This window comes from Schistocerca cancellata, chromosome 7 (assembly GCF_023864275.1).
Source record: "Schistocerca cancellata isolate TAMUIC-IGC-003103 chromosome 7, iqSchCanc2.1, whole genome shotgun sequence".
NCBI lineage: Eukaryota > Metazoa > Arthropoda > Insecta > Orthoptera > Acrididae > Schistocerca > Schistocerca cancellata.
Window position 1 is genome coordinate 610,676,725 of NC_064632.1, and position 25,454 is coordinate 610,702,178.

The window sequence follows — 25,454 nt, forward strand, 5'->3', positions numbered from 1 at the left end:
CGAGTGTGTGCCTGTCTCTTTTTTTCCCCAGGGTGGGCCTCTCCTCCCCGGGATTGGGGTGGCTCCTTGCCCTCTCCCTTGGGGCCTGCATCCTTTCGTCTTTCCCTCTCCTTCCCTCTTTCCTGTTGGGGTGGCCGTGGGTTGCGAAAGCTTGAAATTTGTGTGTGTGTTTGTGTTTGTTGTTGTTTTTGTTGGCGTGCCAACGCTTTCGTTTGGTAAGTTGCAGAATCTTTGTTTTTAGATATATTTTTCCCACGTGGAATGTTTCCCTCTATTTTTTATATAGATTCTGTAACGTGCCAAGCGGGGCCATTGGTGGAGGTGGTAACAAGCACAAACACGCACACGGGTTTCGGGCTTTCGCGCCCCACGGTTGCTTGGTCGGGGGAGGGATGTGGATTTTGGGGGAGAGGGTGGGGCGTCGTTCCGGTCCCGGGAGCGGGGGGGACTTGCCTCGGGGGTGGGAGGGACGGGTGTGCACTCGCGCGCACACACACACACACACACACACACACACACACACACACACACACACACAATCCCAGCAAACTGTTATCAATATTATCTCCTGTCTGATGATCTGCTGCGTCCTATGGTGAAACAGGAACATAACTAACTGTCTGATGATGTCAAAATCTCCAGGAACCATATCACAGACAAAATGCACAATTTTTTTGTCTTCGTGATAATGTTCACCTTGTAGAAAATAGTTCTCATGGTGTTGTATAACAACCAGATATCTCTGGACGCCGCTGTCCAATGTCTGTTTTGCTGAACACATATCCTGTGTGTGTGTGTGTGTGTGTGTGTGTGTGTGTAGCTATCCAGACTGACAAATAGTAAATAGTTGCAAAACCCATCAACTGTTCAGCAAAACAGACATTGGACAGCGGCGTCCAGAGATATCTGGTTGTTATACAACACCATGAGAACTATTTTCTACAAGGTGAACATTATCACGAAGACAAAAAAATTGTGCATTTTGTCTGTGATATGGTTCCTGGAGATTTTGACATCATCAGACAGTTAGTTATGTTCCTGTTTCACCATAGGATGCAGCAGATCATCAGACAGGAGATAATATTGATAACAGTTTGCTGGGATCGATAAGACAAACAACTGAGAGAGGCTGCGGTTAGCTTGTTCCAAAATTTGTACAATTTATGAAATTTGGTAGAGTTCCTAACTGTGAGCTTCTGCACGTTAGAATTTGATTAATTAAGCTGTGAATACAGTTACATAGTTTAGGAAGGTCACCTATTTGAGTGAGCAGCTGGTGCAGTAAGCTGTGTATTTGTGAAGCTAGATAATTCCAGTAGAAGGAAGTTTATATGGACTTTAGGGGTCTTACAGTTCTGTGAATGGGTGCTAACGAATCTGCTGACCAACTCTGAAGTGACAGAGTTAATGCTTATTTGGTGGTTGTGGGTTGGAGGATTACTGTGTCTTCCAAGTGGAGCCTCAATGTAATTTAGATTTTGTTTGGCACTCACTAATAATTCATACATTGAGAATTGTGTCTTGTTTTGCTACTGCACACAGCATGTTACATGAAGTTCGTTCCTTATTTTGTTTGAGGACTCCAAAATAGCTAGGGGCATACACGCCCATGTCAAAACCGTAGCACACCAAGACAAAGAGCAGTTAAAAATGACTACATGTCAATCCCAATCGACCGACGAGAAGACAGCTAAAAACATGGATGTGGAAAAAGGTCTATAAAATACACGACAGAGAAACGGAGGTCCAGAACTAAAAATTAACTGGCCTTCGCCACACTGCTATGATGATAAATAGTAAAAAGCAGCCGACAATCCACCATCATTCACTAAAATGGCAGATAACTCAGACAGCAAACACAAACAAGAATGTAAGCAGTTAAAAAAAAGGTGTTCCATCAGGAAATGGTGGACCATCAAAAGTTGAGCATGATGTATACAAAGTGGTGGGGCAGCACCACTTAACAAATGGCGATGGCTAAAAAGATATGCTCAATATGCAACCTAGTTAAAATGATTTCCTCGCAGCGAGAGAGCCGAGGAGGAGGTCATCCAAGCCACTGGGAGAGGCTTAGTAACACAGAGCTTGTTCCTGTGAAGGGAGAACCAGTGGTGATGCCAAAGTGACACAGCCTGCTGACAGACGTTAACACACAGATGGTCAGAGGGAATGTAAGAACTAGCAGGCTGAGGTACGAGGACTACAGCCTTGGCAGCAGTGTCAGTGGCCTCATTCCCTGTCAGATCGACGTGACCAGGAACCCAATGAACATGATAGTGGCTCCATCAAGAGTGAGTAAGTGACAGCTTTCCTGGACCTGTTGCAGTAAGGGATGGACAGTGTACAGCACACAGAGACTTTGAAGAGCACAGAGTGAGCAGATGACAATTGAAAAGCTTGTGTCGCTGGATGTATTGTGTGACCTGATACAGGTGGAAGAGCTCTGCTGTAAATACTGAGCAGTGTTCCAGAAGCCAAAACAGAAAAAGTCAGCGCCACTGACAAAGGCACACTTGACACCATGGTCAGTCCGACAGCAATCAGTGTACACAAAGACACTATCGCGAAGTTGCACGCGAAGGTTGTGAAACTGAAGGCAATAGAGTGAGGCTGGAGTAGTGTGCTTAGGAAGTAAATGTGAAGTTTGTGATCTACCCTAACATATAAGGAAAAGGAACTGAAAGTTCGAAAAGTTGGACTCATTATGAGGCACTGAGTAACCATTTTAAGACCGCTGAAGAGTGATGAGTGAGTTTTGGAATTTGTTTGAAGTAGTGGGACCACGTATTGTCAATGTCTGAAATGATTGAGCCTTGAATTACCATTCAACTGAAGTATTTAAAGTGGCTTTGACACGTATTTTTTTTCTTCTTCTTTTTTTTTCTCAAGGGGATATGGTTTTCTTGTCACTCAATCACATATATATTCAGAAAGTGTATTGAGAACTGATTTTACCAATAAATAGTAAAATAAGTGAGCCGAGACTGACTAAAGAAAGAAAAACTTCAACATTTATCTCCTAATTTCATAGAGTGAGTAGAGAAGTTTGTAATTATTTGAAAGAGTTTTGCACATGAGAAACTGTTTGCGACAGTGTCTGATGTAGAACGGTGAACCGTGGGTGTTATGTGATGTTGTTGATCTTAATGTCACTGCCAATCGCTACAGTCTAACCGAGTTTGGGAATAATAGTTAACATCACCTCAGCTGAACTAATCTAGAACAGTTGACTTTTGACACCGTGAAAGTGGTTGGATGCAATTGCTCACCGCATATAAAAATTATTTTAATTTTGCTGGGTATATGTATGTCAAATAAAAATACGATGGGAGTAATTCTTGTAACCTGCTGAATAATGACACTCATTACGTAGAGTGACAGCATAAGCTAGACATAGTTTAGTGTCAGAAAGAACAGACCACTAGAGATGACAAGCAAGCTGGTCAGTGCAGAACGAGAGATCCAAATGGGAACAGGTATGCATGGAGTCTGAAAGGAATGTGAGTGCTCCATTGTTAAGACACGTGACATTGAGTTGATTGAGATCAGGCAAGAGGGCATCTCTCGAACAGGTTCTCAAAGAGCCCCAAACGGGATGGTGGGAATTAAAGTTGCCAAGCAGCAAAAAGGGGTCAGGGAGCTGACCAATAAACTGGTGGAAGTCTGCCCTAGTGACAGCGAATGATGGAGGGATGCAGAGTTTTTTTTTTTTAAAAAAAAGAGGTGAAATAGGGAAGGAAAACACTGACTCCAATAGCTTGCAGCCAGGTGTTCAGTGACATGGTTTGACTATGAACACCATCCTGGATGAGCAGCATGACTCCCCCATTAGATGGAATACTGTCTTCAGGAGGAAGGTCAAAGTAGACTGGAAGGAAATGCGAGAGGTCAAAGCGGCTGTGAGAGTGCAATTTTGTTCCTTGAAGGCTGGATGCTGTGGTTTCAAGAGCAGCCATACTTCCTTGTTGGATCTAATAATGTGCATGTTCCATTGGACAAGAATCATAATATGAAATGGGTGGGGGGGGGGGGGGAACAAATGAAGGGTAGTCACCTAGGCAGCTGCCGAGTGCCAGCCTTCGAAGACTCACTGCTACAAGGAGCAGAGGTAAGGACCCAGTTCCATGCAATTTACAGAGGCATCGGCGTTCTCCCTGGGTCTGCCTGTGGATGCCACGGTGGAAAAATGGTAGGTGGTGTGCACCAGCGAAATAGAGGTTGGTGAATAAGGGTATCGTGTGGCAACACCATTGAAGAGGATCTCCGAGTCTAGGAAGGAGATGACCATTTATCTTTACTTGATTTCTTAGAGCCTTTACAGTTTGCAGACAACGATTCAGAAATTTCTTGACTGGACGGACGTATAAAGTCTTTGCAGGAGTATTCCTTTGGCCCCTTTCAGCCTCTCGATTGCATAGCAGGTGATTTCGCTGCCAAGGGCGAAAACTGAGTGTCTTGTTGCGCAGCTGTAGGAGAAGGAGACAAAGATGCTACTGTGACATTGGGCAATATCACAACTGCAGTAACGAACTGGAGGTTGCAAGTCTGTATGGCCATGCCCTTTGAGGAGCGAGGCATAGTAAGAATGTCAAGAATAAGTGCTAGATGGTAAAATGCAGGGCTTTCGACTAGCCAACAACTTGTGAGTGACAGGGTAGGGTACTTTTCCCTTCAGTCAGTCAGATCTCCTGGATGGCCTGCTCATTGAGATACAAGGGACACTCATGGGATGGGCCGGTGTAGTAGTCATTACAATTGATACAGCAGAAAGGAGGTGGTAAGTAATCACTCTCATGAGAATCCCTACCACAAATAATATATTTGGCAATGTTATGACAGGACACGCAAGAGTGGTTGTAAAGTTTACACACATAGCAATGCATCGGGTTTGGAATATACGGTCAGACCATGACAACTTCATAGCCTGCCTTGATCCACGATGGAAGGACAACTCGATCAAACGTGAGAAAGAGAGTGCATGTAGGCACTAGGTTTGCATCAACCTCTTTCATTACCTGATGGACAGCAGTGATTCATTGATCAAGGAGGTAAGTACGGATTTCTCCCTCGGTAAGACCATTAAGTAGCCGAGTGTGTGCTTCAGTTTGTCTCAAAGCCTGCCACTGCTCGGAGCAATGAAGTCAAGATTGCAACACACTTTTGTCAACCAATTATAGCTCATGCCATATGATTTTGCCAGCCAATGACAGCAGATTTTCAGAGCATAGGAGATGTGATGATGTCAGTCAATAGCAACCTCTGTTAAGCAGCGCAAACACACAGTCAACAAAAGTTAATGGTTTAAATAAGTTTACATAGAATATGGCTACAAGCAAAGCTAATCTTTCACGTACAATATGGGGCATCAAAAAGTTTTTGCTGTTCTTTTCCGAAGGTGTGGTTAGGCAGGATCATAAGGGCACAGCTTAAATTGCAGCAGTTGAATATTTTTGATGAGCACGTTTATAAAGTTCACTGCTGTGCACCGAACATTTCAGAGGTTACCTGGCTGAGTACAAGTTCCGTAAAGCACTTACATTCCCACAGAAACTGCTCAAGAGTTCACTTCACACTTTTTTTGAAGGATAATTATACTTTTCACCACGATTATTGTGTAATTTGTAATCCACGAAAGAACTAAAATAAATATAAAAAAACTAACACTTTTTAGTGAGTGTTACCCTTTAAGATATTTCAAACATAAAAGTGTCAGTAAAATTTTAATGGCATAAATGGCTGGACTTTTGCATCTAAAATTTTTCTAAGTAGCTGGTCTCAGTGTCAAGTTTTGCACAAGAGTCTAATGCTCTGCGATTTAAGAAATTCATTACACATTCTCAAATGTAACATAATTCATCTTTCGTAAAAGGAAATTTACTTCGAAAGCGACGCTTCTCAAAGCACGATTTGCAATATTTTCCCGCAACCTGTCAGAAATGTAAACAGTTGTGATGTCACGCTCTTCGAAACAAGGCCCACGAGGAAGGTGCCTCGAAAGCAGTTTGTTGTTACAAACTACTGCATAGTCTCTGACACATTTTGCTGTCAGCAGGCTCGTTTGTGTACACTGTGTTTTGTGGGTGTAAATGGCACATTTTCTTTGCAACTGAAGTTTTACGTCGGTTTTACTTTCTCGTTCATTTTTATTGCCGTAGCATTATTCTGCGATAGTGGGATAAAGTAAAATTCTTTGTTAGAGTATCAGTTCTTACCAGTGAAAACTACAAAAATTTAACTGAAACAATGAATATTCCCATGTTTTTCTATAGTTTCTCCCAGATGAAAAAATTCCCAGGTTTTTCCTGGATTTCCCTGTTGTCCCAGGGCATATATATCCTGTAGTTGTACGAAAAATTTCAGGTTAGGTTTTGACAAGTTGGACTGGACCACTCCATCGGAATAATCGATACTGCAAGAACAACTCGTTAGAGCACTGGAAGACCCGAGTTGAAACAAGGCCACTGGAGTAGAAGACATTCCCTCAGAGTTATTGAGATTCTTCGGAGAATGGTCACGACAAAACTAGACCTCTCTAGTGTGCAATTTGTACGAGACAGGCAAAATACCGCCCGATATGAAGAAGAATGTAAAAATTCCAATTCCAAAAAATGCAGGTGCCTTTTTCCCTAAATCGTGGGTCAAAATACTGACACGAAGGAAGTGTAAAGTCTAGCACACAACCTTTAATGTGCTCAATCCACAAACAGTCTGTGGGAAAACCCATTCACGCCAAGCCAGATGAAATGAAATGAAATGAAACGGGGCCTCTCGACTCCGGCAGCGACATCGGGGCACAGGCTGACGACTGCCGCTCGAGCCCCACTGGTGCACAGACTTACCCCAGCCAGGCCAGGACCTCGTAGGGTCATTATTAACAGCAGGAGAGAAACTTTCACGGAGATATCTGTCCGGAGTGTACCATTATGTGGAAGTGAAAGATGGATGCTGAAACAGTTTAGAAGAGAAGTCATTGAAATTTGGTGCTACAGAACAAAGCTGAAGAACAGACGGGTAGACCGAATAACTGACGAGGAAGCACTGAATCGAAGTGGAGGAAAAAAAAAAAAAAAAAAAATATGGCACAATATGACTAAAGGCAGGAATCGATGGACAGGACACCACCCTGAAAACCTAGCAACTAATTATAGTGTCACATGCCTGCTCCGTATGTCTATTTGGCAAGTAGCGAATTATTCCCGTACACGTATAGTGTGTCCGGCAAATTAAAATTAAATATCTTGAAAACTAAGATTGATAGATGAGTGCAACAAAAGGTATGTTTATAGTGAGAGCTACAACAATTTTATATAGAAGTTTTAAAATAGTTCAAAAAGCTGCTAACAGATAGCTCTGTACATTATATATTGATTTTAGTTTTTGAGATATTTAACTTGTGTGCATTAATGAGAAGTTGAACTGGAAGAAACACACTGACGATCTGCTGAAACAGTTAGGTTCAGCTACTTATGCTATTAGGGTTACTACACATTTTGGTGATAAACATATCAGTAAATTAGCCTACTATGCCTGTTTTCATTCACTGCTTTCATACGACATCATATTTTGGGGCAAGAAAGAGGTGAATTGTGCCGCAACAAAAATCTTTGGTCATTTGCCAAATAGTATTAAAGGTCTGACAGATAGCCAACCAACATTTAAAAGCAAATTCAAAGAATTTCTGAATGACAACTCCGTCTATTCAATAGTTTAATTTTTAGATATGAAGAGGTAACTGTAAAATTATTATTAATTAATGTGGCTAAGCCATGTCTCCGCAATATCCTTTCTTTCAGGAGTGCTAGTTCTGCAAGGTTCGCAGGAGAGCTTCTGTGAAGTGTGGAAGGTAGGAGACGAGGTACTGGCACAGGTCAAGCTGTGAGTACCGGGCGTGAGTCGTGCTTCGGTAGCTCAGATGGTGAGCACTTGCCCGCGAAAGGCAAAGGTCCCGAGTTCGAGTCTCGGTCGGGCATACAGTTTTAATCTGCCAGGAAGTTTCATATCAGCGCACACTCCGCTGCAGAGTGAAAATCTCATTCTGGAAACATCCCCCAGGCTGTGGCTAAGCCATGTCTCTGCAATATCCTTCCTTTCAGGAGTGCTAGTTCTGCAAGGTTCGCAGGAGAGCTTCTGTAAAGTTTGGAAGGTAGGAGACGAGGTACTGGCAGAGGTAAAGCTGTGAGTACCGGGCGTGAGTCGTGCTTCGGTAGCTCATTTTTTTCTTTTTTTTTGTGGTTATAGGGCGCACAACTTCAATGGTCATTAGCGCCCTGACTACTCTAAGAATGCACCGCGAGGCACAACTTGACAACAACAACTAAAAGGGAAAACACGATAAAAGACAGAGTGACAGGCATAGGATTAAAAAACAGCATCATCAAATGTCCTTAGAAAGGTTTGTCAAATTGATAAAACGAAGAACACGAGCTGCTGCTCATGGGTCATCCGCTAAAATGGCATCTAAAGTACTTGGCAGGTTAAGATCTAGGCGCAGTGTGTTAAAATTGGGACAGGACATTAAAATGTGTCGAACCGTCAGCAAGTGCCCACATGGGCAGAACGGCGCCGGCGCACTTGTCAGCAGATGGCGATGGCTGAACCAGCAGTGTCCAATTCTTAACCGGGCCAAAACTACCTCCTCCCGCCGAGAAGGGCGTGAGGAGGACGTCCAAGCCACGGGAAGAGGTTTTAAGGCCCGAAGCTTGTTGTCTGTAAGTGCAGCCCAATCGGCATGCCACAGCGATAAAATGCGCCGACAAATGACCCTGCTAAAATCGGACGAAGGGACACAACAAGAAGCTGTCCGAGGCTGGAGGACCGCAGCCTTGGCCGCGGCATCTGCAGCTTCGTTCCCAGGGATACTGACATGGCCAGGAACCCACATAAAGCTAACCGGAGAACCGACGTCCACCAGCTGCTGAAGAGAGCGTTGGATCCGGTGTACGAAAGGGTGAACCGGGTACGGATCACTGAGGCTCTGGATGGCGCTCAGGGAATCGGAGCAGATGACATAAGCAGAATGTCGGTGGCGGCAGATGTAAAGAACAGCCTGGTAGAGGGCAAAGAGCTTAGCTGTGAAGACCGAACAATGGCCATGGAGCCGGTATTTGAAACTTTGTGCCCCAACAATAAAGGAACACCCGACCCCGTCATTGGTCTTAGAGCCATCTGTATAAATGAAAGTCATGTTGATGAACTTCGAACGAAGTTCCAAAAAACGGGAGTGGTAAACCGAACCGGGGGTAACCTCTTTTGGGAGCGAGCTGAGGTCAAGGTGAACGCGGACCTGAGCCTGGAGCCAAGGTGGCGTGTGGCTCTCGTCCACTCGAAAGGTTGCAGGGAGTGAAAAATTAAGGTGTTGAACGAGGCGACGAAAGCGAACTCCAGGGGGTAGCAGGGCAGAGACATACAACCCGTATTGACGGTCAAGAGAGTCGTCAAAAAAGGAACGATAAGACGGATGGTCGGGCATTGACAGTAGCCGACAGGCATACCGACAAAGCAGTATATCGTGCCGGTAGGTGAGTGGCAATTCGCCAGCGTCAGCATGAAGACTCTCTACGGGACTAGTATAAAATGCTCCGATCGCAAGTCGTAAACCCCGAAGTTGTATGGAGTTGAGGCGGCGTAAGATGGATGGCCGTGCAGAGGAGTATACGAAGCTCCCATAATCCAGCTTGGAGCGGACGATCGACCGATATAGACGAAGTAGGACGGTTCGATCCGCTCCCCACGACATACCACTGAGAACACGGAGGACATTTAAAGAACGGGTACAACGGGCGGCCAAATATGACACATGTGGAGACCAGCTAAGTTTCCTGTCAAATGTAAGGCCTAAAAATTTGCTTGTCTCCACGATTGGGAGAGCAACGGGACCGAGTCGTAAGGACGGTGGGAGAAACTCTTTGTAGCGCCAGAAGTTAATACAGACCGTCTTCTCGGCAGAAAAACAGAAGCCATTGGCGACACTCCAGGAGTAAAGACGGTCAAGAGAACGCTGAAGACAGTGCTCCAGGACACGTGTACACTGCGCGCTGCAATAGATGGTAAAATCGTCCACGAAAAGGGAGCCTGATACATCAGCTGGGAGGCAATCCATTATTGGATTGATCGCGATGGCGAAGAGAGCGACGCTCAAAACTGAGCCCTGTGGCACCCAATTCTCCTGGCGAAAGGTGTCGGACAGGACAGAACCCACACGTACCCTGAACTGTCGATCCATTAAAAAGGAACGAATAAAAAGAGGGAGGCGACCGCGAAGGCCCCATGTATGCATGGTGCGGAGAATGCCCGCCCTCCAACAGGTGTCGTAAGCCTTCTCCAAATCAAAGAACACAGCCGCGGTCGGGCGCTTCCGCAAGAAGTTATTCATAATGAAGGTCGACAAGGTAACCAGATGGTCAACAGCAGAGCGGCGCCTACGAAATCCACATTGTACATTGGTAAGTAGGCGTCAAGACTCGAGGAGCCAAACCAATCGAGAGTTAACCATTCGCTCCATCACTTTACAGACACAGCTGGTAAGCGAGATAGGTCGATAACTGGAAGGCAAGTGCTTGTCCTTCCCCGGCTTAGGAATCGGGACAACAATAGACTCGCGCCAGCATGCGGGAACATGTTTCTCAATCCAGATGCGATTGTATGTACGAAGAAGAAAACCTTTACCCGCAGGAGAAAGGTTCTTCAGCATCTGAATATGAATAGAATCAGGCCCTGGAGCGGAGGACCGTGATCGGCCAAGTGCGTTTTCGAGTTCCCGCATGGTGAATGGGGCATTATAACTTTCACAATTCGAGGAGCGGAAGGTAGGTGGCCTAGCCTCCTCTGCCTGTTTGCGGGAGAGGAAGGCAGGGTGGTAATGAACGGAGCTCGAAACCTCTGCGAAAAAGCGGCCGATGGCATTGGAGACAGCCTCAGGGGCCACAAGGACGTCATTCGCGACCTTCAAGCCAGAAACTGGTGAGTGGACCTTAGTGCCAGATAGCCGGCGCAGGCTACCCCAGACAACAGAAGAAGGAGTAAAACTGTTGAAGGTGCTTGTGAAAGCAGCCCAGCTGGCTTTCTTGCTTTCTTTGATAATACGACGACACTGAGCACGTAATCGTTTATAATTGATACAATTCGCCACTGTAGGGTGGCGTTTAAATGTGCGTAAAGCACGTCGACGAGCACGTAAAGCGTCTCTACATGCTGCGGACCACCAGGGGACCGGTACGCGACGTGGAGAAGAAGTAGGGTGAGGGATGGAATATTCAGCAGCAGCGAGAATGACTTCCGTGAGGTGTGCGACCTGACGATCGCAGCTTGTGAAGGTTTGATCCTGAAAGATCGCTCTGGAAGAGAAGAGCCCCCAGTCTGCCTTGGAGATGGTCCAACTAGAGGAGCATGGAGAGGGGGTATGCTGCAGGAGATGGATAACACACGGGAAGTGGTCGCTCGAATATGTATCAGAAAGTGCACACCACTCAAACCGGCGTGCAAGTTGGGGAGTACATATAGAGAGGTCTAAATGGGAATAGGTGTGAGATGTGTCCGAAAGAAAAGTAGGGGCGCCAGTATTGAGGCAGACAAGATTGAGCTGGTTGAAAAGGTCTGCTAACAGGGAGCCCCTCGGGCAGGATGCTGGAGAGCCCCAAAGGGGATGGTGGGCATTGAAGTCTTCAGTTAACAAAAATGGTGCAGGTAGCTGAGCAATAAGTTGCATCATGTCTGCCCTGGTAACGGCAGATGACGATGGAGTGTAAACGGTACAAAAGGAAAACGTAAAAGTGGGGAGAGTAATGCGGATGGCAACTGCCTGCAGGCCGGTGTGCAACGTGATGGGAGCGTAGTAAACATCATCCCGGACCAGCAACATAACCCCTCCATGAGCTGGGATATCTACCACAGGGGGTAGGTCAAAACGCACAGAGGTGTAGTGTGCCAAGGCAATTTGATCGCATGGGCGTAGCTTCGTTTCCTGGAGGGCTACGACGAGCGGACTGTGCAAGCCGAGCAGCAACTTCAAGTCCTCTCGGTTGGAGCGAATGCTGCGAATATTCCAGTGAATAAGTGCCATCGTAAGAAAAGGAAGATGAAAGAAGGGGTCACCTCGAAGGCCGCTGAGGGCCTGGCTTCGAGCGAGCACTGCCGCCGCTATCAGTAGGCGGACAGTCATCGTCCATTGGGTCTATAGGTTCATCGGCCATCTCGGGAGGATGGCCGGGAGGGGGAGCTTCCTCCGCCGGTGAACGGCCAGATGTTCGGCTACCAGCGGTGCGGCCAGGCGAAACGGATGACGGCCTGGGGCGGCAACCGCTGGGTGGCGCAGGAGAAGAAATGCGCCGTGGCGGAGAAGGAGAACTGTGCTTCCTATGAGCCTTTTTGGAAGGACGTTTGGTGGAAGTACCGGTCGAAGGCTGGGAGGTCGAGGTACGTAGGAAGTCTGCACGGGATGGTTCCTTCTTGAAGGCCCGTGCATCTGACTTCGGTGTCTTTGTCTTAGCAGAAGCTGATGAAGGGGCTGGTGTCTGTGGGGTGATGGGAGGAAGAGGAGACATCGACCGCGCGATCTTAGCACTGGCCGAACGGACGACCGTGGTGCTGAAGGTCAGATCGCATGTCTGGGTTGCTACCTCCCTGGTAGTCCGAGGAGAGGCGAGGACAGTACTGTATTTCCCCGCTGGGAGCAGCGCGGGCTTCCTACTAGCCAATAGCTTGCGAGCAGCCGAGGTGGACACTTTCTCTTTGACTCGAATTTCTTGGATACAGTGTTCTTCCTTATAGACAGGACAGTCGCGGGAGGATGCGGCATGGTCACCCTGACAGTTCACACAACGAGGAGACGGAGGTGGACAGTCACCCTCATGGGCATCCCTGCCACAAGTGACACATTTAGCCGCATTGGAACAAGACTGTCGAGTGTGATTGAAACGCCGACACTGGTAGCAGCGCGTAGGTGTCGGGACATAGGGGCGAACAGAAATAACCTCGTAGCCCGCCTTGATGCGCGATGGCAGCTTAACACTATCGAAGGTCAAGAAAAGTGTCCGGGTCGGTACAAGGTCATTGTTGACCTTTTTCATGACCCTATGGACAGCCGTCACGCCCTGCTCAGCGAGGAAAGATTGAATCTCCTCGTCAGTCAATCCGTCGAGGGAGCTAGTATAGACTACACCACGAGACGAATTCAAAGTTCGGTGGGCCTCCACCCGGACAGGGAACGTGTACAGGAGTGTGGCCCGAAGCAGTTTTTGTGCCTGAAAGGCACTCTCAGTTTCTAGTAATAAGGTACCGTTACGCAACCTGGTACAAGATTTGACAGATCCGGCTATGGCATCTACGCCCTTCTGGATAACGAAAGGGTTCACAGAGGAAAAATCCTTTCCGTCCTCAGATCGAGAAACGACGAGGAACTGTGGGGCAGGCGGTAGTACTTTTGTCACTGTTGGCTTGTCACGTTTCCATTTTTGGGCAGAAGTCGAGAGAGATGGAGTGGAATCCATTGCGGAGGAATCCCCCATGATTGCCAGCGTCTCCGATGGCGTGCTCCTTCCTTGTGGGGACCATCTCAGAGGGCACTCCCGCCTTAGGTGAATGTTTACACCTCAGGTCACACCTCCCGAGAAACAGACGGAGGGACCAATCGGCATGGTCAGAAGGTATCAGCTCAGGCAATCACCCCTCCCCGGGCCTGGCCTTTACCAGGGGGTACGCGCGTGCCTTACATGTCTACCCAGGGCGGGGACTTACGCGGTACCCCGTCACTGGCTACGCGTGCGAACGCGTGGGTCGGCCTTCAGGCACGCACAGGGAGGAAGGAAGAAGAGGAAAAAGAAGAGAGAGAGGGAGAAAGAGGATAAACTGTCTCAAACGCCGAGGCGGAGACCAGAGAAGGCAAGGAGAAGAAGGCAATGAGAAGGCAAGGAGAAGAAGGCAATGAGAAGGCAAGGAGAAGAAGGCAATGAGAAGGCAAGGAGAAGAAGGCAATGAGAAGGCAATGAGAAGAAGGCAATGAGAAGGCAAGGAGAAGAAGGCAATGAGAAGAAGGCAATGAGAAGGCAAGTAGAAGAAGGCAATGAGAAGGCAAGGAGAAAAAGGCAATGAGAAGGCAAGGAGAAAAGGGCAATGAGAACGCAAGGAGAAAAGGGCAATGAGAACGCAAGGAGAAAAGGGCAATGAGAAGGCAAGGAGAAAAGGGCAATGAGAAGGCAAGGAGAAGGCAAGGGAAAGAGTAAGGAAGACAGTGAGGTGGAGAAGAGCAAGGAAAGGAACCAACAAAAGGAAGGAAGAAACGAGAAGTGAAAAACCAGAAAGACCACAATTATAGGTCGTGGAACCGTCCGTCTCCGGACGCAGGCGCTAACTACCCCCATGAGGGGGATGGACTCCTTTTAGTCGCCTCTTACGACAGGCAGGAATACCTCGGGCCTATTCTAATCCCCGGACCCGCAGGGGGATCAGTAGCTCAGATGAGCCCTTGCCCGTGAAAGGCAAAGGTCCCGAGTTCGAGTCTCGGTCGGGCACACAGTTTTAATCTGCCAGGAAGTTTCATATCAGCGCACACTCCGCTGCAGAGTGAAAATCTCATTCTGGAACCTGAAAACAGCTTTCGCATCCCGCAACTACCCTCCCGACCTGGTACAGAAGCAAATAACCAGAGCCACTTCCTCATCCCTTCAAACCCAGAACCTCCCACAGAAGAACCCCAAAAGTGCCCCACTTGTGACAGGATACTTTCCGGGACTGGATCAGACTCTGAATGTGGCTCTCCAGCAGGGATACGACTTCCTCAAATCCTGCCCTGAAATGAGATCCATCCTTAATGAAATCCTCCCCACTCCACCAAGAGTGTCTTTCCGCCGTCCACCTAACCTTCGTAACCTCTTAGTTCATCCCTATGAAATCCCCAAACCACCTTCCCTACCCTCTGGCTCCTACCCTTGTAACCACCCCCGGTGTAAAACCTGTCCCATGCACCCTCCCACCACCACCTACTCCAGTCCTGTAACCCGGAAGGTGTACACGATCAAAGGCAGAGCCACGTGTGAAAGCATTCCACGTGATTTACCAACTGACCTGCCTACACTGTGAAGCTTTCTATGTGGGAATTACCAGCAACAAACTGTCCATTCGCATGAATGGACACAGGCAGACAGTGTTTGTTGGTAATGAGGATCACCCTGTGGCTAAACATGCCTTGGTGCACGGCCAGCACATCTTGGCAAAGTGTTACACCGTCCGGGTTATCTGGATACTTCCCACTAACACCAACCTGTCAGAACTCCGGAGATGGGAGGCAGAGATGCCCAAACTCTTTGCCTCTGTATATGTCTGCTTGTGTCTGTATATGTGTGGATGGATATGTGTGTGTGTGTGTGTGTGTGTGTGTGTGTGTGTGTGTGTGTGTGCGCGCGCGAGTGTATTCCCGTCCTTTTTTCCCCCTAAGGTAAGTCTTTCCGCTCCCGGGATTGGAATGACTCCTTACCCTCTCCCTTAAAACCCAAATCCTTTTGTCTTTTCCTCTCCTTCCCTCTTTCCTGACGAGGCAACCGTTGGTTGCGAAAGCTAGAATTTGTGTGTATGTTTGTGTGTCTATCGACGTGCCATCACTTTCGTTTGGCAAGTCACATCATCTTTGTTTTTATATATATATATATATATATATATATATATATATATAGAGAGAGAGAGAGAGAGAGAGAGAGAGAGAGGGAAACATTCCACGTGGGAAAAATATATTTAAAAAGAAAGATGATGAGACTTACCAAACAAAAGCGCTGGCAGGTCGATAGACACACAAACAAACACAAACATACACACAAAATTCTAGCTTTCGCAACCAACGGTTGCCTCGTCAGGAAAGAGGGAAGGAGAGGGAAAGACAAAAGGATGTGGGTTTTAAGGGAGAGGGTAAGGGCCTTTACAAATGTCTGTTTGTGTCTGTGCATGTGCGGATGGATATGTGTGTGTGTGCGCGAGTGTATACCTGTCCTTTTTTCCCCCTAAGGTAAGTCTTTCCGCTCCCGGGAATGGAATGACTCCTTACCCTCTCCCTTAAAACCCATATCCTTTTGTCTTCCCCTCTCCTTCCCTCTTTCCTGACGAGGCAACCGTTGGTTGCAAAAAATAGGATAGTGTGTGTGTGTGTGTGTGTGTGTGTGTGTGTGTGTGTGTGTGTGTGTGTGTGTGTGTATGTGTTTACTTCAGGATTCCTTCGTTAGACACACTGCATTATCTCAGTGTTAAGATGAATATGGCATTCAGTTAAAAGTTCCTTTTAAACCCTGTGAATGCTATTTGAGAGCATGACAATGACAATTAGTGCATCACTAGCATAAATAGTATGGACTGGATCTGAAATGGGTAATTATCAGCCAAAACTCATCATAAAAACCAATTATTGTGAGCAGGAGTGTGTATAAATTTGGCACAGATGGTAATTAGAGCAATAATTTGCAACACAGAGTTTACAATCACTACATATTTATTTATTTAATGATATAGTGGCTGATACTGATTAACTGCCATTATTTGATTTATCCTAAATATACAAATACAGTACTATTACGTTCATAAAGAATGAAGTGTACTTCAATGTTGTATATTATGACTAATGAATGGAATGCCAACAGCTTCTTACCAAATTGATGTGTCATAAACAGTTTTCTATATGACAAGAACATAAAGGTTGTTACTCGTGCAATCTAAACTTGATACCAACACCCTAGTAAGCAGTACAAAATTATCAACAAAACACATTTAATATTTGAAATAACAAAATGATATTTAAACAAACCTGGAAGACTAGTTCAACAATGTTATCCACATATTCAATGCCTTCTTCTGTCAGATCTACATTAATTACAAAGAAGCCAAACCCACGGGAACCAGTCCGATAGCCACCTATCAGACTATTGCACCAACCTTTGGCTTTCAAATGGGAGAGAAGGCTACCAGGTCCTTCGTGTCCTATCAGGTGACTCAAATAATGTCCTGGCTGCAAGATAATATGTCAGTTAATTCCTTGTTTTAATAGAAGCTTAAAATATACAAGTACATGCAGCTGAAATGAAGGCTTACCCCAGATCTGTAATATTGATGCAGGTCTGGCACTGGGAAAGTAATGTTCAGATTTCTAATATCTTTAACAGGAACTATGTAACCTCTCATCTGCACTTGTTTATTTCCAAAAGGATGTTCAGGCCACTGGGGTGCAACAACACTCTTATTCTTAACATTTGAAAACAGCTCACACGTCATTTTTTCCAGTTCGTCCAAATTCTCTATATACCAAAACATAAGAAAATTTCAACAATCAAACAGAAAAATGTGTACTTCATAAGATTGTAATATAAAGTGATGACATGGGCAAAACATACCTAATTTAAGCCTAATGATTTAGTGGAGAGCTTCTCAACAACAATTAAACAAATGCACTTGTAACTCAAACACCATTATACACTATGCAAAATATTGGAGGTGCATAATACAGTACATTACCACATTACATAGATATTAATTCTTGGAGTACTTCCATAAAGAGTACCAGATTCAGTATCGATTGAACCTTCATACACAAACATAGGGGGTTACTTTAAAAGCAATGTGAAATTGACAAAAAAGTTTAAAATACTACTACAGAGGCTAAACACAAGTGTTATTGATAGAGATTATGTTGTGGATTGTCTGTGATTGTAACTTCTACATTAGAGATTATTAATAAAGTTGTAGTTCCAAAACAGATTCGACAGCAATGGAAAAATAAAAAGTTTGTGACTGCAAACCTTAAATGCAATTAGTAACACCACAATGTCATATAATCAACTGAACTTTTAGTGCAAGTTTAAATCTGTGTACCAACCTCACTCAAGCATTTAACATACTTACTTATACAAAACCTACATGCAGGGGCCCTTTTTCCTTACAGGAGCATTACAAGAAAAAGTGTCATATTCAGTATGCTATGAAAAGAAATGTTATGGACGGATAACGATTAAAATGAATAATAACAGTAGGAAGCTGGGAATTTGATAGTACTAGGAGATCTGAATGTTAACATAGTGCTGGGAATAGTGGAGAAAATATACTTGGCAAAAGAATGAGAGGGGGGAGGGGCTTTGAGAGCTCTGCACGAGTTTCAACTGATTGCAGTTCCACAAATTACGAGAAAAGAAAGTATATTTGGAAAAGGCTCAGAGACAAAGGGTGATACTGATCAGACTATATTGTGTTTAAATAAAGCTTTAGAAATCAAATACTGATCTGCAAAACTGTATGCAGGTGTGGATAAAGATTACAACCATAGCCTTGTGTAGTGACGAATAATACAATGAAAATCCAGAAGAGAAAGAAAAGAAGTATATGATAAAATGGAATAATGAAAGTTTAAAACACAATGAGATGAAGTGGAAATGACCAATGGCCTCAGTAAAAACATCAAGAGTTGTTAAAGTGGAACATGATGAAGACCAGACAAGTAATCACAGATTTATGAAGGCACAAGGAAAAGTCATGGACAACTCAACTGAAGAAATATTTGAGCTTATTGGGGGGGGGGGGGGGGGGGGGGGGGGGCAGTGCGGTTTAGACTGTTTATCAATGAGATTAGCTTAAAGTGCGAACAGGCTAAAGACAAAATGGAAGAGGGAAACTGTCAAGTTGAACACACACATTTCGAAATGAACACAACACATATATGTCACTGAGCAAGTTGACAAAGCAAGACGTGAACACGGTAACATTCGAATGAGCCACTGAGTCCAAGTCTAGCGGCCGCTAGCTGGCTGGCTGGCCGCTTAGGTGGCGCGGCTGCTGCATGACTGGTAGACAGCGCCGCATGTACAGGGTTATTACAAATGACTGAAGCGATTTCACAGCTCTACAATAACTTTATTATTTGAGATATTTCCACAATGCTTTGCACACACATACAAAAACTCAAAAAGTTTTTTTAGGCATTCACAAATGTTCGATATGTGCCCCTTTAGTGATTCGGCAGACATCAAGCCGATAATCAAGTTCCTCCCACACTCGGCGCAGCATGTCCCCATCAATGAGTTCGAAAGCATCGTTGATGCGAGCTCGCAGTTCTGGCACGTTTCTTGGTAGAGGAGGTTTAAACACTGAATCTTTCACATAACCCCACAGAAAGAAATCGCATGGGGTTAAGTCGGGAGAGCGTGGAGGCCATGACATGAATTGCTGATCATGATCTCCACCATGACCGATCCATCGGTTTTCCAATCTCCTGTTTAAGAAATGCCGAACATCATGATGGAAGTGCGGTGGAGCACCATCCTGTTGAAAGATAAAGTCGGCGCTGTCGGTTCCAGGTGTGGCATGAGCCAATTTTCCGCGGGCTTCGCGCGAAACTTGCCCGCACGCGTTCAACTGTTTCTTCGCTCACTGCAGGCCAACCAGTTGATTTCCCTTACAGAGGCATCCAGAAGCTTTAAACTGCGCATACCATCGCCGAATGGAGTTAGCAGTTGGTGGATCTTTGTTGAACTTCGTCCTGAAGTGTCGTTGCACTGTTATGACTGACTGATGTGAGTGCATTTCAAGCATGACATACGCTTTCTCGGTTCCTGTCGCCATTTTGTCTCACTGCGCTCTCGAGCGCTCTGACGGCAGAAACCTGAAGTGCGGCTTCAGCCGAACAAAACTTTATGAGTTTTTCTACGTATCTGTAGTGTGGCGTGTCCATATGTCAACGAATGGAGCTACGGTGAATTTATGAAATAACTTCAATCATTTGTAATAGCCCTGTAGAGTACGCGCGTAATTGCGAGGCGGCACTTTGAATGATTGGCGAGTCACAACACTTTTCCCCCCTTTGAAATTTTTACACTGGTCTTGATGGAAGTGGCCTGTAGATTGCTAAAATCCATAGGCGTTGTTTGACTGGCCGTAAAGACTGGAGGAGGCGGCTTCCTGTACGGACTGAAGTGTCCTCGATGATAACGGGTTGAGATGGCAGGAGACGTAGGGGTCGAATCTGCTAGGGTCCCGTGCACAAATCTGCCCATTGCGGCAAGTCCAGTTGATATAACAGGAGACGTGGGCGATGTGTCGGCGTCCGTAGGAGAAGGTGGCGAGTAGATTGGCTCCGACAGATGATGGTCATCCGGTTCCTGCATGGCCACGTCTCCTGGTGGCGTCCGTTCTCGTACTGGCATCAAGATGATGTGCGAGGGCTGCGTTGTGAGTAATGAGAGATGCCAAGATCCCGAGTGTCAGGTAGAGCCGAAGGTGGTGTAGCGGCATTCGGAACAGGCGTTGCCAGCATGCGAGGCCGAAGCTGATCCGAACGACACACTGCAACACCCGTGTCCGTCTGGATTTCATACAGGCGTTGGCCACGGTGTCTTAAGATGCGGCCCGGACTCCATTTTGGCTGCCTGCCATATCCCCGTACCCAGACAAGGTCATCGGCGGTGAACCGGCCAAGCGAAGGCACCCGCGGCCGTGAGGTGGAAGGCCGCAGAAGATGAAGTAGCATGCGGGGCTGTGGTCGCCCATGGGGGTGAAATGGTAAGAAGCCAGAAACTGGTGAAGTGCATCATCAGCAGCAGCAGAAGAAGTCAGGAGTTTCCGCATCTGAGCCTTAAATGTGCGGACCAGTTGTTCAGCCTCACCGTTTGATTGTGGATGGAATGGAGGGGCCGTGACATGCATAACGCCGTGACGAGCACAAAAATCCGCAAATTCGGAAGAGGCAAATTGCGGACCATTATCAGTAACAAGAGTAAAGGGAAGGCCTTCCAAAGAAAAAATGCGAGCGAGAGCACTTGTGGTTGGCGCGGTGGTAGGCGACGTGCAACGGACAATAAAAGGAAAGTTAGAGTAGGTGTCAATTACGAGGAGCCAATAAGTACCTAAAAAAGGTCCCGCCAAGTCAGCATGAATGCGCTCCCAGGGGGTCTCAGGAGAAGGCCATGGTGACAAAGATGACTTCGGGGAGGCGGCCTCTGACGCACAAGGGCCGCAGGCAGCAACTATGTGTGCTATTTCAGAGTCGATGCCAGACCAGTACACATGACGGTGCGCCAGAGATTTTGGGCAAGAGACACCCCAGTGCCCTTGGTGAAGGAGGCGCAAGACCGAAACACGCAAAGACGCAGGTACCAGCACACGTGGCGAAACATTGTCGGTGGAAAGGAGGATAACACCATCCCTAGCCGTGAGGCGGTAGCACAAAGTGTAGTAGTTCCGCAATGGGTCAGAAGTCTTAGCGGACGGATGATCTGGCCAACCCTTCTGAATACAGCATAAAACCCGGGAGAGGGTAGGATCAGAACCCGTAGCAGCCGCCAGTCGGTCCCCGGTGATGGGGAATCCGTCCACAACCCGCTGCTCGGCAACATCCAGGAGGAAATACGAAAGTTCGTCCCTATCGAATGCCAGACCGGGACCCATGGGAAGGCGAGACAGTGCATCAGCATTCGCGTGTTGGGCTGTCAGCCGGAAATGAATCTCATAATTGAAACGAGACAAGTAAAGAGCCCAACGCTGGAGGCGGTGTGCAGCCTTGTCGGGAAGTGACGATGATGGATGAAACAAGGAAACAAGTGGTTTGTGATACATAAGAAGACGAAATTTGGATCCATAGAGAAAAACACCAAACTTATGAAGAGCATAAATAATGGCCAAAGCTTCTTTTTCAATTTGAGAATACTTTTGTTGGGCATCCTTGAGTGTTTTGGAGGCATAAGCAATGGGTTTTTCAGAACCGTCAGAAAAACGGTGCGCAAGGACTGCACCGACCTCCTATTGAGAGGCGTCCGTGGCAAGAACAAGATGCTGGCCAGGTCGATAAGTAGCCAGGCACGGGGCCTGTTTCAGCATAGTCTTCAATTTCTGAAAAGCCGCATCGCATGATGCGGACCAGTGAAAACGCACGTTTTTATGCAACAGGCGATGCAATGGCTGAGCCACTGATGCAGCAGACAGTAAAAACTTGTGATAGTATGCTATTTTCCTCGAGAAGGCTGCAGTTCCTTAACAGATGTAGGGCGAGGAAGGGCATCGATCGCAGCAACAGTTTGCTGAAGCGGACGAATACCATCCCGAGAGAGTTTAAACCCCAAGTACGTGATAGATGCCGTAAAAAATAGTGATTTCTGAAGATTACACTTAAGACCGGCAGTCTGTAAGACATGAAAAAGTGTGCGGAGTTTCTGAAGATGTTCTTCAGTGGTGGAGCCAGTGACAACAATGTCGTCCATGTAATTTATACACCCAGGGACAGGGAGCAATAATTGTTCCAAGAATCTCTGAAAGAGAGCAAGGTCACTAGCAACTCCGAATGGCAATCGTTGGTTTTGATAGAGGCCAAAAGGCTTGTTAAGGACCAGAAACTGCCAGGAAGCAGCGTCGAGAGGAAGTTGATGATAAGCTTCTGACAGGCCAATTTTAGAAAAATACTGGCCTCCCACAAATTTAGTGAACAACTTGTCAGGTCGGGGCATAGGGTAAGTGTCGATGAGGCATTGAGCATTTACAGTGGCTTTAAAATCGCCACAGAGACGAATATCACCATTGGGCTTAGCAACGACGACGACAGGAGAGAACCACTCACTGGAAGTGACAGGAAGCAAGACCCCTGCAGTAGTGAGACGATCCAGCTCCCGTTTTACCCGATCACGAAGGGCCACAGGAATGGGCCGAACCCGAAAAAACTTCGGCCGAGCAGTGGGTTTGAGTGTGATATGAGCTTCAAAGTCGTTTGCACGGCCTAACCCAGGAGAAAAAAGGGACATAAATGTCGTCGACAAGGAATCCAACTGAGCATAAGGAATAGCAACAGAGACGATATTGACAGAGTCATCTATGGAGAACCCAAAAATGCGAAAGGCATCGAAACCAAAAAGATTTTCTGCATTACTCTGGTCGACCACAAATATGGGAACAGTGCGAACGATGGATTTTTAAGATACCTCGGCATTAAATTGTCCCCAGAGAGAAATCTTCTGCTTATTGTACGTCCGTAATTGCCGAGTGACAGGTGATAGGAGTGGAGAACCCAACCGAAGATACGTCTGAGAATTAATGATAGTGGCAGCAGAACCAGTATCCATCTGCATGCGAACATCTCGACCAAGTATTTGGGCAGTGAGGAATAACTTCCCTGAAAGGGAAGAAGTACAATTGACAGACAACACAGAACCAGAATCAGCGTCATGTTCCTGAACATTGTGTATGCGGTCGGATTTGCAAACGGAAGACACATGACCCTGCTTTTTGCAATTGTGACACACAGCCCAACGTTGGGGACAATCCTCGTGTGAATGTTTCGTAAAACACCGCGGACATGAAGGAAGTTGCCGGGGGTTTTGCTGCATTTTCTTACAGGGTTGTTTACGGTTAGGCCGAGGCTGCACGTGGGAGCGTACTGCGGTCACGTCAGCCGGCGGGGCCGCACCGCACGCGTCGCCAACAGTGCACAGAGGTTGTATTTCCCCGACGTCACCCCACACCTCTATTTGCGCCCCAGCAGCGCGAGAAATTTCAAAAGACTGCGCGATGGATAGGACTTCATCTAGAGTCAGATTTGCCAACTGAAGGGCACGTTGCCGAACTTCTTTGTCGGGTGCCGACCGGATAATAGCATCCCGTACCATGGAATCGGCATAGGATTCTTTGTGAATGTCAGTAACAAATTGACACTTTCGACTGAGGCCATGAAGTTCAGCAGCCCAAGCGCGATAGGATTGATGTGGTTGTTTTTGACAACGATAAAATGCAATACGAGAGGCTACCACATTCATTTGCTTTTGAAAATAGACAGACAGAAGTGAGCACATTTCAGCAAAGGACAAACACGCAGGATCTTTCAAAGGAGCCAATTGCGACAACAACCGATACATTTGAGGTGAAACCCAGGAAAGGAACAGAGACTTACATGTTTGTTCGTCCGTGACATGAAATGCCAAGAAGTGCTGTCGAAGACGTTTTTCATAATCAGACCAGTCTTCCGCCGTCTCGTCATAAGGAGGAAAAGGAGGTATAGACAACGACGAGAAACGCCCCGCATTTGATGCCGCGACGAAATCGCGAATCGCCTATTTTAGAAGCGTTTGCTGTTCAATGAGACCTTGCAATAGTTGCTCGACAGTAGCCATGGAAACCTGTGTGTCAATGATGAAAAGGAAAAATCCACCACCTCGTCACCAATTGTTATAACGTCAAGTTGAACACATATATTTCGAAACGACACAACACTGAGCACGTTGACAAAGCAAGACGTGAACACGGTAACATTCGAATGAGCACCGAGTCCAAGTCTAGCACTCTCTGTACCAGGCCTATTTTATGCACCCGTCCCTAGAAACCGGGCAATTTTACCAATATTAAAAAAATTACTGCATCAAATCTACTGTTTGGATTGTGGCAAATTTGGTACCATCTTGAAGCTGCACATTTCTACTTTAATTCTGAGTGAAAGAAACTACTTTACAATGCACAGCTTTAAGGTACAGTTATAGAAATCACTTAGATGTTTTAAGAATTTAGAAAAAGTCATACGAATAAGGGAATACAATTGTGATTTATTTTTAACCAAAATTGTGGCACTACATTACATGTTTCTGATAGTATACAGTATTACATATAAATTTCACACAGAATCATATTGTTTTTTAGTGTGGAAAATTTTAAAGCAAGGTTCCAGGCAGAGTGCAACGCCACACTGTTCACATTCGTATCGTGTCTCTTTGCGAGAAGCCTTGCCACTCTGTTTCTTGCTCCTGGAACTGCACACGTGACACACACGAGCAGCATACTTCTTAGTAGTTGCAGGTATGTGCTGCAAAAAATGTCTCTTTGTTAGCCGACCTACAGTTCCTTCATTTCTTGGAATGAATTCAAGTGTGTCGTCTTCAACAAGCTGAACTGCAAGCACTGTTATAAAGTCTGTTATTGTAATTTTCTTCCTGTGCACTGCATTGTACAGCCAAAATGCATTTGATACTCCCATAAGCAGCAAATGGAAATATAATTTTCGCCACCATTTCACAGTTCTGTGCTGGAACGGATTGTACTGCAGGCGTTGGTCTCCAATATCCACTCCAATTTTATTGAGGTTGTAATCAAGTACCTGAAGTGGTTTCAATACTACAGACCCATTTCTCTTAGTATGCGTACCAAATGTTGCTTGATGCCTTGTAGACAATGTATACACATCTCTCTTATCTTTCCACTTCATTGCCAATACATTATCTTTACGCCGAAAAGACATTTCGCCCTTTTTCAGCTTAGCAGATACTAAATCTTTAGGCAATCCTTTCCTGGATTTGTTCACAGTACCAACAGCTCCAGTGCCTTTCTCTGCCAGTTGCTGAAATAGCTCTGGACTGGAATAAAATCGATCTAAATACACAGTGTGGCCTTTGTTCAGCAAGCTGCTGTCAGACAACAATCGCAAAATAACCGCAGACGAAGAATTGTCAACAATATGCTTACCAGCATAAACT

At 46.1% G+C, this 25,454-nt stretch overlaps 1 protein-coding gene across 1 annotated transcript in view; it reads right to left on the reverse strand.

The window, feature by feature from the left end:
- Window positions 1–25,454, reverse strand: part of LOC126091888 (insulin-degrading enzyme) — a 208,262-nt gene that overhangs the window by 97,083 nt on the left and 85,725 nt on the right. Inside the window, 2 exon segments of the mRNA XM_049907183.1 lie at window positions 16,778–16,978; window positions 17,062–17,264. Coding sequence (XP_049763140.1) covers window positions 16,778–16,978; window positions 17,062–17,264 — 404 coding nt within the window.